Below are 17922 nucleotides of genomic sequence, written 5' to 3'. Positions count from 1 at the left end.
AGATGTTTTTCTGGAACTCTCTTGCTTTTTCCATGATCCAGCGGATGTTGGCAATTTGATCTCTGGTTCCCCTGCCTTTTCTAAAACCAGCTTGAACATCTGGAAGTTCACGGTTCAAGTACTGCTGAAGCCCGGCTTGGAGAATTTTGAGCATTACTTTACTAGCATGTGAGATGAGCACAATTGTGCGGTAGTTTGAGCATTCTTTGGCATTGCCTTTCTCTGGGATTGGAATGAAAACTGACCTTTTCCAGTCCTGTGGCCACTGCTGAGTTTTCCAAATTTGCTGGCATATTGAGGGCAGCACTTTCACAGCATCATCTTTAAGGATTTGGAATAGCTCAACTGGAATTCCATCACCTCCACTAGCTTTGTTCATAGTGATGCTTTCTAAGGCCCACTTGACTTCACATTCCAGGATGTCTGGCTCTAGGTCAGTGATCACACCATCGTGATTATCTGGGTCGTGAAGATCTTTTTTGTACAGTTCTTCTGTGTATTCTTGCCATCTCTTCTTAATATCTTCTGCTTCTGTTAGGTCTATACCATTTCTGTCCTTTATCGAGCTCATCTTTGCATGAAATGTTCCTTTGGTATCTCTGATTTTCTTGAAGAGATCCCTAGTCTTTCCCATTCTGTTGTTTTCCTCTGTTTCTTTGCACTGATCGCTAAAGAAGGCTTTCTTATCTCTTCTTGCAATTCTTTGGAACTCTGCATTCAGATGTTTATATCTTTCCTTTTCTCCTTTGCTTTTCGCTTCTCTTCTTTTCCCAGCTATTTGTAAGGCCTCCCCAGACAGCCATTTTGCTTTTTTGCATTTCTTTTCTATGGGAATGGTCTTGATCCCTGTCTCCTTTACAATGTCACTAACCTCATTCCATAGTTCATCAGAAGAAAAACAGATACTCTGAAATAAAATACTAGGACTTTCATGAATTTAGTAATCCTAGTAATTTAGATAGTGCTTTATACAATAAATGCTGTCAAATTAAAATGCTAGGAGATAAACAACAGCTAAACTGACATATCCCTATATAGTTGTAAAATAGTTAGACAATATCTTTGTGAAACAATGATGCCAGTTTTGACATATTATACAAGTAACAATTCAATGTATTTTACAAGTAAGAATGCAATGTTGACCAGGGTGCTGTGAAGGGTCACTCATTTGTTATCGATGAAATAAAGATTACATAGTCCTTCTGAAATAATCTGGTAGTTTGAACCAAATTGAGAGTCCCTTGGACAGCAAGGAAATCTAACCAGTCCATCCTAAAGGAAATCAGTCCTGAATATTCATTGGAAGGACTGATGCTGAAGCTGAAACTCCAATACTTTGGCCACCTGATGTGAAGAACTGACTCATTTGAAAACACCCTGATGCTGGAAATGACTGAAGGTGGGAGGAGAAGGGGACGACAGAGGACAAGATGTTTGGATGGCATCACTGACTCGATGGATGTAAGTTTGAGTAAACTCTGGGAGTTGGTGATGGACAGGGAGGCTTGGCATGCTGCAGTCCATGGGGTCACAAAGAGTCGGACATGACTGAGTGACTGAACTGAACTGATGAACCAAAAGTCTTATAAAAGTTAATAGTCTAAGAACACTGAAGAAATTCAGACAGATATTACAGAAACATATTTATCAAAGGACTGTCAAATAAACTGAACATTTTAAAACAATCTTGCTGTTGCTGCTGCTAAGTCACTTCAGTCGTGTCCGACTCTGTGCGACCCCATAGATGGCAGCCCACCAGGCTCCCCCGTCCCTGGGATTCTCCAGGCAAGAACACTGGAGTGGGTTGCCATTTCCATCTCCAATGCATGAAAGTGAAAAGTGAAAGTGAAGTTGCTCAGTCATGTCTGACCCTCAGCGACCCCATGGACTACAGTCTACCAGGCTCCTCCATCCATGGGATTTTCCAGGCAAGAGTACTGGAGTGGGATGCCACTGCCTTCTCTGTTAAAACAATCTTACCAACCAATATAAGAATTGTTCAATAAATTAGGATATATTGATGTTATATAATATTAAAGCCATTAAAAAAAACAGAAAATTCAAGGTTATGAGGACATCTTTATGTTATACTACTATGTTTTTTAAAGGCAAGATAAGATTCAAAATCATCTATGTTATCTCATTTTATAAGATATAGAAAAATATAGGAAAGAAATAAATAATATTAACACTATAGGTGGTATAATGATAAATTTGTCTATAGCCTTATTCCTCTTATCCCTCATATTTCTACCACAGTATGTAGTTTATACTCAACAAGAAGAAAATTAAATATTAAATTTAGACTCTGGAAGGGGAAAAAGAAAAAAGAATGAAAGAGCTCCATTATCTCTACCTCTAATATAAATAGATCTTCTAGAGTATGAAATATATAAGATCTTCTATAATATGAAAAAATATAAATATATCTTCTGTATATTTACAGATCTTCTACAGTATGAAATAATCAACACAACTCTTAGATTATCTAACTTATACTAAGAAGCACTGTTTTATTCACAAGTTGGTTTTGATTCTCTAATCTATAAAGTAAAATTGCCAAGGCCAAATAGCACAGAAATAAGGCATCACATATTTTACATTTTTCTTTCAGCTAAATGTTAATAGAATTTTGAGCCTTACACAAAAACTTGATGAAATTCCAATACAGTCATCTATTTAGAAGAGAGCTACATTATTTCTCATTTGTGTCTTCATGGGTGACAACATGAGGTTGTTAGTAAATAAACTTGCTAATTGAAAGATGAAACAACTGAAAATTTCATTACAAGTGATTAAACTTACTCATTTCTTCAGTCATTTCCATTTTCATGTTTTCCTTCTGGAAATTCTGCATTGTTTGTAATGTCTTTTGTGGATCCATCTTCTTGTTTACTGCCTGCATTGTCTTTAAACATATGAAAAGATTCATGTTACATACATAATTATGAAAATTTTACTATGGAATAAGTCCAAAGGGAACACATCAGTAAAGGTAGATTTTTTTAAAAGATAAACATTCTGCCATTATCAAACATGAAAGTGTTAATATTATAAAAAAAAATTAAACTACTCATTTGGAAACCATCTGCTTAACATCTATATAATAAAGGCCACTGTGAAAAAACTCATCTGAACAGTAGGCAAAACATTATGTAATAAAAAAATACTGCTAACAAAATCCATTGTTACTCATATAGGAAAACTACATTTGCCTGTTATGTGGCAAGCAGGTAATGGCTACATTTAAAAAAAAATATTAATTTTTTTCCAAAAATTTTCATGTCTGAATTACAGGACACTTATTTAACCTATTTATTCACTTAAAACCATGATTTCAAGAAATGATAAAAACACTTAGCTTTGCAAAAAATATGTGAATATTTTATATTCACAACTAATTTAATTAAAACAAATTAATGATATCAAGTATGGCCAAAATATTTTATATATTATTATCATATATGTATATGGGTATATGTGTTTATTGTATGTGTGTTATATAAAATATGTCAGTTCAAAGATAGGAAGCAAACACAGTCTTTTATGCATGCTGCAGCCAAAGTAATTTTTTCAAATACAACACTGTACTCTCCCATCCCCCACCAGCTCACACATACCTAATTCTCTAGAGGCTTTGAGTTGTTCTTAGCACTGAAAATTCAATTCCATAAATTGACTTGTGAGACCAAACATCCTAACCCTGCCTAACAAGCCAGTCTCATTCTGCACCACTGCCCTCTGGGTACACTGATCTTCTATTTCCTTAAATGTACTGTGTTCCCTCCCACCACAGGACCTCTGCATATACTGTCCCTCTGCTGGAATGCTCTTCTTTACTTGCTTTCACTATAAATACTTCAGATCTCAGTTTCTCACCTTAGGGCAGCAGTTTCTGACACCCTAGGTTAAAACAGATAATCCTGTTAAATCCTACTCAGTACAGATAAAAGTTTATGTATTGGTGTAAATTATATGACTTTATTTGCAAATTACAGTACTGTTACAAAAATATACTAATAACAACTACAATGCTGACAGTGATAAAAGAGCAGCTAATGCTGATATATATTATTTCTGTGTGCCAGGCACTGTTCTAAGCACTATATGTATAAAATATAATAATATTTAAAGTTAAATACATTTAAACCTAACAAGTCTTTATGTGCTGCTGCTGCTAAGTCGCTTCAGTTGTGTACAACTCTATGCGACCCCGTAGACGGCAGCCTACCAGGCTCCTCCATCCCTGGGATTCTCCAGGAGAGAACACTGGAGTGGGTTGCCATTTCCTTTTCCAATGCATGAAAGTGAAAAGTGAAAATGTATTACCATTTCCTCTCTATTACAAATGAAGAACGAAGAACCTGTCGAGATCACACAGCTATCAAGCAAGATATGAACCTAAGTAATCTGACTCCAAAGCCCATGTTTCTAAGCATTGAATTAAAGGGAAAAAAGTAAAAGTGTTAGTCATTCAGTCATGTCCAACTCTTTACGATCCCATGGACTGTGGCCCGCCAGGCTCCTCTCTCCATTGAATTTTCCAGGCAAGAATACTGGAGTGGGTAGCCATTCCCTTCTCCAGGTAATCTTCTTGACCCAGGACTGAACCCGGGTCTCTTGCATTATAGACAGATTCTTTACCATCTGAGCCACCAGGGAAGCCCAATCACTAAACTAAAACTACCTCTCAAATGCGCTGCTTTGTAAATAGACTTTAATCAGCACTTGCCTGGTTGTGTTTCCCATTTCATCCCCATCACTTATTATAGTTCCTACTTAGAGGACCTAAACAAATATTTCTTGAATCAACAAATTTTTAAGAAATTTAAGTGAAAATTCTAATTCGTACATTGCTATATGGCAGGACCACATTAGGTATGCTTTCTTCCCCTATCACTTGCAGAAAATTGCAAAATGAGTTGTCTTCTTCTTCAACATTATTGAAAGGTTATCCAGCTCTGGTGTGTGATCTTCAGATAGGACCTTATCTTAAAATTAGATAGATATTTAGTTCTATCGATTTGTAAAACCAAAAAAGGAAAACAAAGTTTTTTTGCTCTTAACCATGCATTTCCACTGTAAATGACTAAGATCCATCAAAAGTAAGTAAACTGACAGAATAACCTTTATTCAGAATAAACAGCTTTGAAACAATCTGTTTTTTAAGGAACACAATGTGCCACTGTACTTACTGTACATAAAATGGACACTTCTATTTCATGTGTTCTGTGGTCTAAAAGGCAATTTTAGTTAATCCTCATTATTTCTGAATTCCTTATTTGTGAATTTGTCTACTCACTAAAATGTATTTGTAACCTCAAGTCAATACTTGCGGTACTTTTATGCTCGTTTGTGGACATGCACAGAGTAGCACAAAGTTTGAGTGGCCCAACAAGCACAATTCCAGCTTAGATCTCCCAGATGACACCCTGCCGTCTTGACTCAGCACTAATAATGTAAATTAGTGTCATCTTTGTGGACTATTTTTTTCCTTTTGGTTGGTGATATCACTGTTTAAAATGCTCCTCTAAGCATAGGACTGAATTATGGTCTAGACAAGTTAACAACAACTGTGATCAAAGGCTCACAGGCACCTAACCCTCCATTTCCCCTAGGAACAATGGTTCGATATTCCCTAATTCAGTGTTCCTCAAACTTTATAGAATGCAATTACTGCAAATAATGAGAATTAATGGTTATGGACTATTTTCCTAATATATATAACCCTGCACTTTCTCTCCTCTGTGGTTAATCTTTTCTTTTTGCTCTTTATATTCATACTCTTTCTTCCCTTTATTTAAAGCCTACTGATAATTTTGGTCTTCCAGAAAGTCTTTCACATCAATCTATTCAAGGATCTGTGCAGTTCACTGAAACATGGAGAACAGAATGTTGTAGAGTGTAAAGCTTCCTTTTTAGCACATCTCAACCTTCTCCCACCGCCAAAATGAACTATGTAATATATGTGAGAGCAGAGCCTTTGTCTTGAACTTCTGGTCTCTCACAGTTCTTAATACACAGCAAAGAGCTCACTATTTATTAAATGTCTGAAAGGCTCACAGTCTTTTAAGTTCTACAGTAAAATCAATAAGTTTTTTTAATATAAGGGCTGTAAGTTAAACTTACATTCTTGATAAAATGAACTGATAAATTCTTCTGAAAATACTCATGCATCTTTCTGACACATTCATGAAAATGAATCAAGAGGAAACTATAATTCAAATTATTACATCAAAATATATAGCATATGAAATAAGAAGCCCTAAAATCTTTTTTAAAATTTAAGGGAAAAAAACTAAATAATGTTTTAAGTCAATTTAAAAACTTTAGAAGTTACATGTAATCCTGGAAGAGTGGAAGTGCCTAAAACAAAAATTTCATATTAAAACAAATTGATAAAAAGCCTAGAAATATTTATCTTAATTATGTTTAATTATAACTCATTTGATTAAAAATTACAAAGATTCTATACCATATATATGTTATCATACACATACACACACACACACATATAAAAGAGGGAGCTTTAAATCTAATTTGAATGCTGATATTTAAACATCTCAGATGAAATCACAAAGCTATGGATATAAAGGTTTCCACTTACTTTTGCTGTAGTAGACATGGCTCCTGCCATCTTCATCTGAGAATTCATCACTTTTGTTTGTGTGGACATGGAAGTGACTTTTGAACTTACAGCAAAAGTTCTTGTTTTTTGTTTCCGTAGATGTACAAGCTGTTTGGCTAAAACTCTGCAAGCTTCTTTATTACCAATCTTGGCCATTTTCTTAATTTCTAATTCCTATCAGAGGAAATAAAAAGAAGGAGTAAGATCATTAAAGGGGGAGTCCTCAGTGATTTGAGAAGAATAGACTGAACATATACATTATATCCTTTCACCCTGATTATGAAGAAAGAGGCTTTAACAAAGTCATACAAATAGTCATTTGAGAGGGCAAACTGTTTTACATGTTTATATGGATAAGACGGAACTAGCACTGTGTTCTACACAAAGAAAGCAAGTCTACAAAACAGTACTCACATAAAGCCGAAAAGAAAATTTAAAAACTCAATCCAAAAGTAGGTAGGAAAAAACAAAAAATCAAAGGAGGAATTGGTAGAAGATAGCAAAGAAAAAAAAAAGAGTACAGTGGTAGATTTGAAGCTAGTAATACAGACAACTATCTTTAATGAAAAGGTCCATTTACTATCTTAAGTAAGAGATAGATTGGCAACTTAGATGTTGTTTAGTTGCTAAGTCATGTCTGATTCTTTGTGACCCTGTGGACTGTAGCCTGCCAGGCTCCTCTGTCCATGGGATTCTCCATGCAAGAATACTGGAGTGGGTTGCCATTTCCTTCTCAGAACATAAAAATATATGCTATCTCAAGAAAACAACTTTGATTAGCAAAACAAAGCTATATAAAGCTAAGTAAAAGGATAGAACAAATATATTCTATATAAATACTTAGTAAAATCTGGAAATTTGGAGTGGTTACATTAACTAGATTAAAAAAAAAAAAAAGGGAATATTACCAGAATAAAGGGGGCATTTCATAACAAAAGAATTAATACATAAAGATGTCAAACCAATCCTAAATGTGTATGCACCTAAAACAGTGCTTCCAGATTTACGAAGTGCAACTGATACAACTGAAAGGAGAAACAGACAAAGACACAAGTAGCATAAGGGACATCAGCAACTCCTTTCTTAAGTATATTGCTGTATTTTAGGACGAGTGGACAGATTTACAAAGGTGTAAATTTACAAATTTACAAAAGTGTATTTTAGGACGAGTGTACAGATTTACAAAAGCACTATCACCAACCTGACCTAACCAACATTCACTAAAAACTCCATCACCAAGAGCAGAATACTCTTTGCAAGTGCACATTAAAAAAAAAAAAAGGAATTACCAAAAATATACCACATTCTGGATCAGAAAACAAGGTTCAACAAAAATAAAAGGATTGGAATCCTACAGGTATGATTTCTAACTGGAGTGAAATTAAACTTAGAAAGCAGTAAGAAAAATAAGAAAGGAAAATAACAAGCAGAAATTAGGCAACATGGTTCGAAATAAGTCATGCAAGAATTGATGCTTTCCAATTGTAGTACTGGAGAAGACTCTGGAGAGTCCCTTGGACAACAAGGAGATCAAACCACTTAATTCTAAAGGAAATCAACTCTGAACATTCATTGGAAGGACTGATGCTGAGGCTGAAGCTCCAATACTTTGGCCACATGATGCAAAGAGTCAACTCATTAGAAAAGACCCTGATGCTGGTCAAGATGGAGGGAATGAGGAGAAGGGGGAGACAGAGGATGAGTTGGTTGGATGGCATCACTAACTAAATGGACATAAGTTTGAGCCAACTCTGGGAGATAGTGGAGGACAGGCAAGCCTGGCGTGCTGCAGTACACGGGGCCGTGACAACAACAATAACAACATAGAAAAAAAAAATCACAGGGGAAATGAGATAATATTTTGAACTTAATAAAATAAAAATGCACATATCAAAATGTGTGAGTTGCAGTAAAAACAGTTCTTAGAAATTTAAAGTGTTAGAGCTTACATTTCGAAAAACTGAGTATCTAGTAGGCTTCAAAATAGAGAAAGTACAAAAAAGCAGAGAAAATAAAACACAAAGTATATAGAAAGAAAGAAATATATAAAGAGAAGAAATCTATAAACTAGGAAGGAAAAAAATACAGAAAATTAATGAGATCAAAAGCTTTTTCTTTTACAAGAAATTGATCAAATTGATAAACCACTGCCAATTAGGAGAAAGAAAAAAACAGAGAATACACAAATGACAAATACTGAAAATGCAGAGGAGGGCATCACTTAACAACCAAAAGATGTTAAAGAATAGTAAGAAAATATTATAAACACAATGTTATTACATTTTAAAATTTAGTAGAGATGAACAAATTATTTGACAGATGTGCACTACCAAAACCTCATTCAAAACGTAGAAAGCTTGATCCATTCTATACCTATTTTCTAAAAATTGAAAATTTTAGAATTTAAAAATCTAGCCATAAAGAGATTTTTGTTTAGTTCAAACATCTATCCACAAAGAAAACTTCACTTTACTGATGAAAACGATCAAACATTTAAAAAAGAAATATACAGACCCTTCCAGTAAATGAAACAGAAAGGGACACTAGCCAACTCATGCTTTAAGGTCAGCAGTACTCTGATGTTAAACTACATAAGGACACCACACAAAAAGATAACTACAAATTAACAGTTTTTATGATCAGAGATACTAATATTCTTATGAAAATTTCAACAAATTGAAATAAAATATTTTTTTAAAAGTTCATCATTACTAATGAAGTTATCCCAATAGCAAAAGTTTGATTCAACTTTGGAAAATCATCAGTTATGTAATTCACTATACTAACAGACTAAAGAAGAAAAACTACATAATTATAATCTCAATAGATGCAAAAAAAGACAGCACTTGACAAAATAAGTTCCTGATAAAAACTCTCAACAACTAGATAAAGGAACTTCAACCTGAGAAAGGGCCTCTACAAAAAGCCTATAGCTAATAAACAATGACAAAAGGAAGAAAAATTTTATTTACACAGATGACATGATTGTCTATGTAGAAATCTAATAGAATCTACAAAAAGGCTACTAGACTGAGTTTAGGAAGGTTACAGAATAAAAGATCAATGTACCAAAAAAAAATGAATGTATTTCTATATACCAGCAACAAAAAGTATCAGAAATATGATGAAAGTAGCACAGGATCAGTATAACCCTGAAATGACCTGGGAAATGACCCTAATGTTCATTAGCTGGTAAACGGATAGTCAAATTTTGCAATGTCCACACATGGAATAACAGTTATCAGTAAAAATGATGATACATGTAATGACACTGATTAAGCTCAAAATAATTATGAATGAAAGAAGCCATATAAACATGAAATCACTTTACGATTTCATCTATATAAAACTCTTGCAAATGTAAAATCTACAATGACAGACCAGTGTTTGCCTAACTGAGGAGGAAACAGGGAGAAAGGGAATGGGTAGAAGCGATTATAAAGGGAATAAGAAAACTTGTGGGGATGATGGATACGTTCATTACCTTGACTGTAGTAATCGTTTCATGAGTTAATACATATGTCAAAATGTGTTAAAATTATTTGCTTTAAACATGGACAATCAATTGCATGTCAACTATACCTCAAGCATGTTGGTTTTTAAAAATGTTTTAAGCAATATACATTTAAAAACGTAACAGAAAAATACTTAAAGATAGCCAATCTATTTTAAAAGTATATTCATTATCACAGACATTGTCAATAACAGTTAAAATATAAAGTAAGACACCCCATTGGTTAACATAGTTATTTTCTTGCAACCCTCTCTTGTTTTGTTCTTTTTTAATTTATTTACTTATTTTCAACTGGAGGATAATTGCTTTACAATACTGTGAAGGGCTCTTGTTTTCTAGGACTATTTTATCTTTGCTGTTGATTGAGAAGAAGATGGCTGTTTTGAGCAATATTTCTTCCTAGGCATTTATGTCTTTCACAAACAGAAGAATAATTTGATTTTATATTCAGCAGAATAAAGACTCCTGATAAAAATCAAGAGAATGACACAGTAAACAAAGGTAACCAGAAATTGCAGGAAGGTATTAAATGCCATTTCTTAGTAAAGTAAATCACTTACCACCTGCCATGTGTCTTTTTCCTAGTTAGCTAATTACTCCAACACTGACTTCTAAATTTGTTAGAAAAGTTAAACTGAAATTTAATGTTCTACTTACCAGCTGTTTTTCTTGTTTCTCTAAAGCTGCCCGATCTCTGATTATAGCCCTCTGTGTACCTCGTAACTCTCGATTCTGTTCCTTTATTACATCTAAGAGAATCACAAAAGAAACCTAAATGTATGAATTGTAAGATCTTCTTTAATACCACTTAAAATACTGGAATTAGAAACCTCAATTAAAAAAATTTTACAAGATGTTAAATTTTTTTGTTTCAATATACTAAAATTAATCAAATGTTAGAATGAATTATAAATATTGATTATATAAAAAAACACTGAAGTACAAATACACTATATAGTCTGAGGTTTAGTCAAAAGAATATATAAATCACACTAAAATACTCCCTTAGAGAACTGATTATTATACATTGCTTTTATGACATATATATTATATGTCACATATATGTGAGTGACTGAGCAAACACACACACACACACACACACACACACACACAACCTTTTTCATCTCTTCCCTACTTCAATATTACACGAAATTCCAAAAAGGAAGACAGGCAATGTGTTTATTAAATCTTTTTTTTACACTATGTCATCATCATCATAAAGAGTAAGAGAAGCATCCAGACTTCCAATGAAGCAGACAGGGATTTGAATCACACCTCTGCTACTGGATCATTATATGATGGTTTCTTGTAAAGTCAGTTAATACTCTAAACCTCAGTTTCTTATAAAAATTATCATGAAGGTGCAAATAACATTCACAATGACCTGATATATTGTAAGTGTCCATTCATTGTTAATGTCTTTCTCATTTATCTCAATTCATGAGGATCCATCAGTCTTACCTTTTGAAGAATTAAAGTATTAGTCTAACTGACTGACTATAATTTAGATTAATTGTTACTAAATAGTGATTACTTCAAAAGATCACAGATATGGATGGTAATGTTTGCCAAACTGTTTCCTCACTGTGAGGAAACTTGCGAAGTACTTTACATGTATGTGATCCCTTCATGGAACACAGCCTTGTCATGGCAAAGGGGCTTGTGTAACTCAATAAAGCTATGAACAATGCCATGCTGGGCTACCCAAGAGGGACAAGTCATAGTGAAGAGTTCTGACGAAATGTGGTCAGCTATTTAAAATCCTAAAAGGTGATGCTATTAAAGTGCTACAATCAGCATGTCAGCAAAATTGGAAAACTCAGCAGTGGCCACAACTGGAAAACATGTCTTCATCCCAAAGCCAAAGAATGTTCAAACTACCACACAATCGCACTCACTTTACATCCTAGCAAGGTTGTGCTCAAAATCCTTCAAGCTAGGCTTCAATAGTATGTGAACCAATAATTTCAGATGTAAAAGCTGGACTTAGGAAAGGCAGAGGAACCAGAGATCAAATTCTCAACATTCTATTGGATCAGAGAAAACAAAGGGATTCCAGAAAAACATGTACTTCTGCTTAAATGACTAAACTAGAGCCTTTGACTGTGTGAATCACAGCAAACTGTGGAAAATGGAGTACCACACCATCTTACCTGTCTCCTGAGAAACCTGTATGAAGGTCAAGAAGCAACAGTTAGAAACTTACATGGAACTGACTGGTTCAAAACTGAGAAAGAAGTATGACAAGGCTATGTATTGTCACCCTGCTTATTTAACTTCTATACAGAGTATCATCAATAGAAATGCTGGGCTGCATGAATCACAAGCTAGAATCAAGACTGCAAGAGGAAATAACAACCCCATATATGAGGATGATACTGAATGGCAGAAAGTGAAAAGGAACTAAAGAGCCTCTTGATAAGGGTGAAAGAAGAGTGAAAAGCTGGCTTAAAACTCAACATTCAAAAAACTAAGGTCATGACATCTGGTCTCATCACTTCATGGCAAATAGAAGGGGAAAAAGTGGAAGCAGTGACTGCAACCATGAAATTAAAGACACTTGCTCCTTGAAAGGAAAACTATGACAAACATAGTCAGTGCATTAAAAAGCAGAGACATCACTTTGCTGACAAAGGTCTATATAGTCAAAGCTATGGTTTTTCCAGTAGTCATTTATGGATGTGAGAGTTGGACCATAATGAAGGCTGAGTACCGAAGAATTGATGCTTTTGAGTTGTGGTGCTGGAGAAGAGTCTTCAGATTCCCTTGCATTGCAAGAAGATCAAACCAGTCAATCCTAAAGGAAATCAACTCTGAATATTCATTGGAAGGACTGTTACCGAAGCTGAAGCTCCAATACTTTGGCCTCCTGAAATGAAGAGACAACTCACTGGAAAAGACCCTGATGCTGGAAAAGATGGAAGGCAAAAGGAGAAGAGGGCGACAGAGGGTGAGATGGTTAGATAGCATCACAGATTCAATGGACATGAATTTGAGCAAAGTCTGGGAGATAGTGGAGTACAGAGGATCCTGGGGTGCTCCAGTCCATGGGGTCGCAAAAAGTCAGACATGACTTAGTAACTGAAAAACAACAATTCAGTATAACATTCGCAATAATGCCATGGAATTGGTTTTTCTATTATTTTATACGTATCCGAAAATATGTGTTAATAAGTTTAAATAACGTGCCCAAGGTCACAAGGTAGTAAGTAGTAATGCCAGATTTGGATGCAAGTTTTGTCTCCTGAATCAGTGGTCTTAATCATTTTACTAGAGTACCTTTTCAGTAAAGAGGTAGAATTTAAAACTACCACCACTACAACAGATAGAAGAGTCTCCTCATCAGATGGCACTGGGAAAACTAGTCAGCTACATGAGAAAAAAGAAAGAAAGAAAGAAATTGGACTCCTGCCTCACACCATATATAAAAATTAACTCAAAAGAGAAGAATGACTCAAATATAAGAGCTAAAATCATAAAAGACTTAGAAGAATACATAGGAGTAAATCTACATGATTTGGGTTTTGGCAATCGATTCTTAGATATGACACTAAAAGCACAAGCAACAAGAGAAAAAAATAGATAAAGCAGACTCCATGAAAACTAGAAACTGTGACTAAAGGGAATTATCAAGTGAAAAGACAATGTAGAAAATGGGAGAATATATTCGCCAATTACATATGAGTCAGAAGCCAGAATATATATATATACACACACATATATATATATGTATGTATGTATAAACCTCTTACAATTCAAAAACAAAGGACAACTCAACAAATGAGTGAACACCTTGCACAGACATTTTGCCAAAGAAAATACATAAACGGCCAACAAATATTTGGAAAAGATACAAAGTACTCATTAGGGAAATCAGAAACCATTTCTCATCTGCCAAAATGGCTATAACCAAGAGTCTTCTTCAACACCACAGCTCAAAAGCATCTCTTCTTCAGTGCTCAGCTTTCTTTATAGTCCAACTCTCACATCCATACATGACTACTGGAAAAACCATAGCTTTGACTAGATGGACCTCTGTTGGTAAAGTAATGTGTCTGCTTTTTAATATGCTGTCTAGGTTGGTCATAACTTTTCTTCCAAGGAGCAAGCGTCTTTTAATTTCATGGCTGCAGTCACCATCTGCAGTGATTTTGGAGCCCCCCAAAATAAAGTCTGTCACTGTTTCCAATGTTTCCCCATCTATTTGCCATGAAGTGATGGGACTGGATGCCATGTTCTTAATTTTTTGAATGTTGAGTTTTAAGCCAACTTTTTCACTCTCCTCTTTCACTTTCATCAAGAGGCTCTTTAGTTCTTCTTGTGAGTAGGAATGTAAATTATTTCAGCCATTGTGGATAAAAGTTCAGTGGTTCCTCAAAAGTTGAACATAAAATTACCAACTCATCTCACAATTTCCCTCCTATTTACCCAAAAGAACTGAAAAAAAAAGTACCTAAACCATTATTCTACACAAATTCAGCACTATTTAAAATAGTCAAAAGGTGGAAACAACCCAAATGTCCATGAACTGGAGAGACGGGGGACTGGTGAGTCATTGCTTAATGGATACAGGGCTTTATTTTACGGTGATGAAAATGTTTTGGAACTAGAGATGGTGGTTATACACCATTGTGAATGTACTAAATGCTACTGACCTGTTCACTTTAAAGTGATTAATGTTAAGTGAATTTCAACTCCATTAAAATAACAGCAAAGCCAGCAGCCATTATCTTTTGTAGTGATGGAGCATCACAACTTATATTCTACACATTTCTTACTATAATGAAACTTTACTCAGAATAAAAAGAACTAATTATACTGAGTAATAGGTATATTAAGTGCTTCACAACAACCCCCAAAGGTAGGTACTATTATTTCACTTGTTTCAGAGGCCGGAATTGGTATTTGGTGAGGTAATCTGCACAAGGGAGAAAAAAGTGCTAGGCTTCACCCCACAGGCACTCTGATTCAATAGCCTCTGACTGTGAAGCTTGTAGGAAAACAAAAAATAAAGCTATCAGAGACATAATCCTTACAAATAGAGACAGATATCAACAAATAGTACTGTTAAACAGAATGAACAACATTTCACGTCATTATATAAAATCAACTACAATGACTGAATAAAAGTTAAAAATAAGATGTCAGAGCTCCTATATCCTACTTACAAAACATCTATTTCTCCTCCTTTACTTACTCTGTTTCTCAATTAAGTTATATTGGTGGACATCTCACACTCAGGATTTACTAAAGATACATTCTATATGTTCCTTACACACAGGAATAGGAAACCATACAATATCTATATAGGAGATGAGAAGAGAGGGAGCTCTCTCCCCTCACTCACTTTCTTCTAGATGGGAAACATGTTTCACTTAAAAAAGAAGGGGATAGTCTGTAGGCAAATATATTTGGGAAATGTTCAAGTTGAAAAAATTTTAAACCAATTTATTTGCTTCAAGGCTTCTAAGAACATTTAATATACAAAAGTACATTGTTAACCTTTAAGGGAAGAATATGTGGTCGGTTATTCTCCGAAGTCATTAAACCAGGAATCCTTTTAAAGAAACCTCTATTAGCATTTCTTGGGTAGCAATGTTTCATGGAGCACTGGCTGGGATCCTATTCTTAAAAAACATGACTTGTTAGTTTGCTAGGGCTATTACAACAAACACCATAGACTGGGTGGCAGAAACAACAGAATTTTAAGGTGCTGGCAGGGTTGGTTTTTTCTGAGCCCTCTCCCTTGACATGAGATAGCCACCTTCTTCTTGTGTCCTCACATGGCCTTTTCTCTGTATCTTTTCTTCTTCTTATGATAACACTGGTCCTATTGGATTAGGGCTCCACCTTCATGACCTCAGTTAACCTGTTATCTCTATAAAGACCCTGTCTCCAAATACAGTCACATTAGGGGTTGGGGCATCTACATATGAATTTTAGGTGGACATAAATTTAATTAGGTCTACACACATGATTTTTTCCTCTGAAATCTACAGACTGACACTAAACAAAAGAGCAAAGAAAGCTTTCATTTCCCCATCTTTCAAAACAATCATCAGCTTTTTCATCTTCACTACTTAAACCCTTTCAATTTCCATTTTTTGGACATAGTTCCCCTATCTTGCCCAAGACAATGGATTGGTATGAAAACACTGACCACTTATTCTACTATTTCAAAAGAAAATATGCCCTAAATTTAATACTATAGTATTACAAGTGAACTTTTGGAATACAATCCTTTTGCACACTAAAAACTCCCTGAATTCAACTAGGATAAGATGAAATATTAAGATAATGATGATGGTCTTCTAACGTTACAAAAGTACTGAGCTGAGAGAGAAGCCACCATATTGATAAGTTGAATTGTGACTAGGTAATTGACACAGTGTAAAGCAACTGCTGAAAGCACTGACTGTTGGATCTAAAATGTTATCAATATACATTTTTTCATTACTAAGGTCATGTAATGAAAAATTTATATTTGGTCTTTGTCTTGAGTTCCTGGCACAGAGCTCCCAAAACTCTTGGAATTTCCTGAGTGATAGATATGTCTTTTGATCTAAGGAAGTGTACCTCTGGAGAGTTCAGGATGAGGCTGCTTACCAGAAAGTCCAAATTCTTGATTAGAAGGTGAGGCCTTTCAGCCCCATCTCTCAGGGGAGGGGAGTAGAGCCAGAGACAGGGTTATAAATATTCTTAAAGAGACTGGGTTCAGGATGGGGAACGTGGGTATACCTGTGGTGGATTCATTTCGATATTTGGCAAAACTAATACAATATTGTAAGTTTAAAAATAAAATTAAATTAAAAAAAATAAATAAAGAGACTGGAAGAGTTTCCAGGTTGGTGAACATACTGATATTCTGGGAAGGTAACATGTCCAGAGAGGGCATAGATACTCTGAGCACCACCCCTCACCCCATCCCCCTGCACAGTACCTTGCTTCCACTTAGCTGTTCCTGAGTTGCATTCTTACAAATAAACTGGTAATACTAAGAACTTTCCTGAGTTCTGAGAGTTGTTCTAGCGTGTTTTCAGATCTGAAGAGGGAGTTGGGGTGACACTAGTGTTTACAGCCGGTCAGTCAGAAGTACTGGTGGCAATCTAAGACTTGTGACTGGCCTCTTAAGTGAGGACAGTTTTGTGGACAGAGCCCTTAACCTGTGGGGTCTGTACTAACTCCAAACAGTTGTTGCTTAGGATTGAACTAAAGTGCTGGAGACACCCACTTGGTGTCAGAGAATCAGAGTAAAGAATAGATATAGCCATCTTTGTTGAAATACAAGTATTATGACATGATACTTTAATGACATGATACATTAATAAAACAATTTAATCGAAATTGTTTGACTTCACTTTTCTTAATTTTATGTAACTATGTGTACCATAACTGTCACTGTATATTAGAGAAGGAAAAATAAAGAAAATTAACTACCGCATATTTCACAGCCTGTTGTTAATGACCTATTAATATTTAAAGAGTTCTAAGCTATAATCCAAGAGCATCTAATGTTATACACTAGATTGTATAAAACAAAACTGTAACACTTTAAAATATATTAAGGTAAGAGGGAAAAGACAGTAAAATATTTTTTTCATATGAGATAATGGGTGTATCCTATAAAACAAATTTTCTTTAAAAACAATTCCTGTACTAAACTCATAGTTAATAATTTAATCTTCAAATAATTCAGAAGGAATAACATGAGAAAGGTTCGGAGACATTCTTAATGTTCTGAAGTCAAAGTTTATTTCCCATTAAATTTATTTCTTAGTAG

General features: G+C 34.8%; 1 protein-coding gene across 1 annotated transcript in view; it reads right to left on the bottom strand.

Moving 5' to 3' along the window:
- Positions 1 to 17922, bottom strand: part of CHMP2B (charged multivesicular body protein 2B) — a 33949-nt gene that overhangs the window by 5385 nt on the left and 10642 nt on the right. Inside the window, exons 2-4 of the mRNA XM_027552224.1 lie at positions 10800 to 10891; positions 6608 to 6802; positions 2806 to 2908 (exon numbers count right to left, since the gene is read on the bottom strand). Coding sequence (XP_027408025.1) covers positions 2806 to 2908; positions 6608 to 6802; positions 10800 to 10891 — 390 coding nt within the window. The remainder of the gene's footprint in view (positions 1 to 2805; positions 2909 to 6607; positions 6803 to 10799; positions 10892 to 17922) is intronic.

This window comes from Bos indicus x Bos taurus, chromosome 1 (assembly GCF_003369695.1).
Source record: "Bos indicus x Bos taurus breed Angus x Brahman F1 hybrid chromosome 1, Bos_hybrid_MaternalHap_v2.0, whole genome shotgun sequence".
In the NCBI taxonomy this organism is placed as follows: domain Eukaryota; kingdom Metazoa; phylum Chordata; class Mammalia; order Artiodactyla; family Bovidae; genus Bos; species Bos indicus x Bos taurus.
The sequence above is the reverse complement of the archived record's forward strand: the minus strand, read 5'-3'. Positions and strand labels throughout refer to the sequence as shown.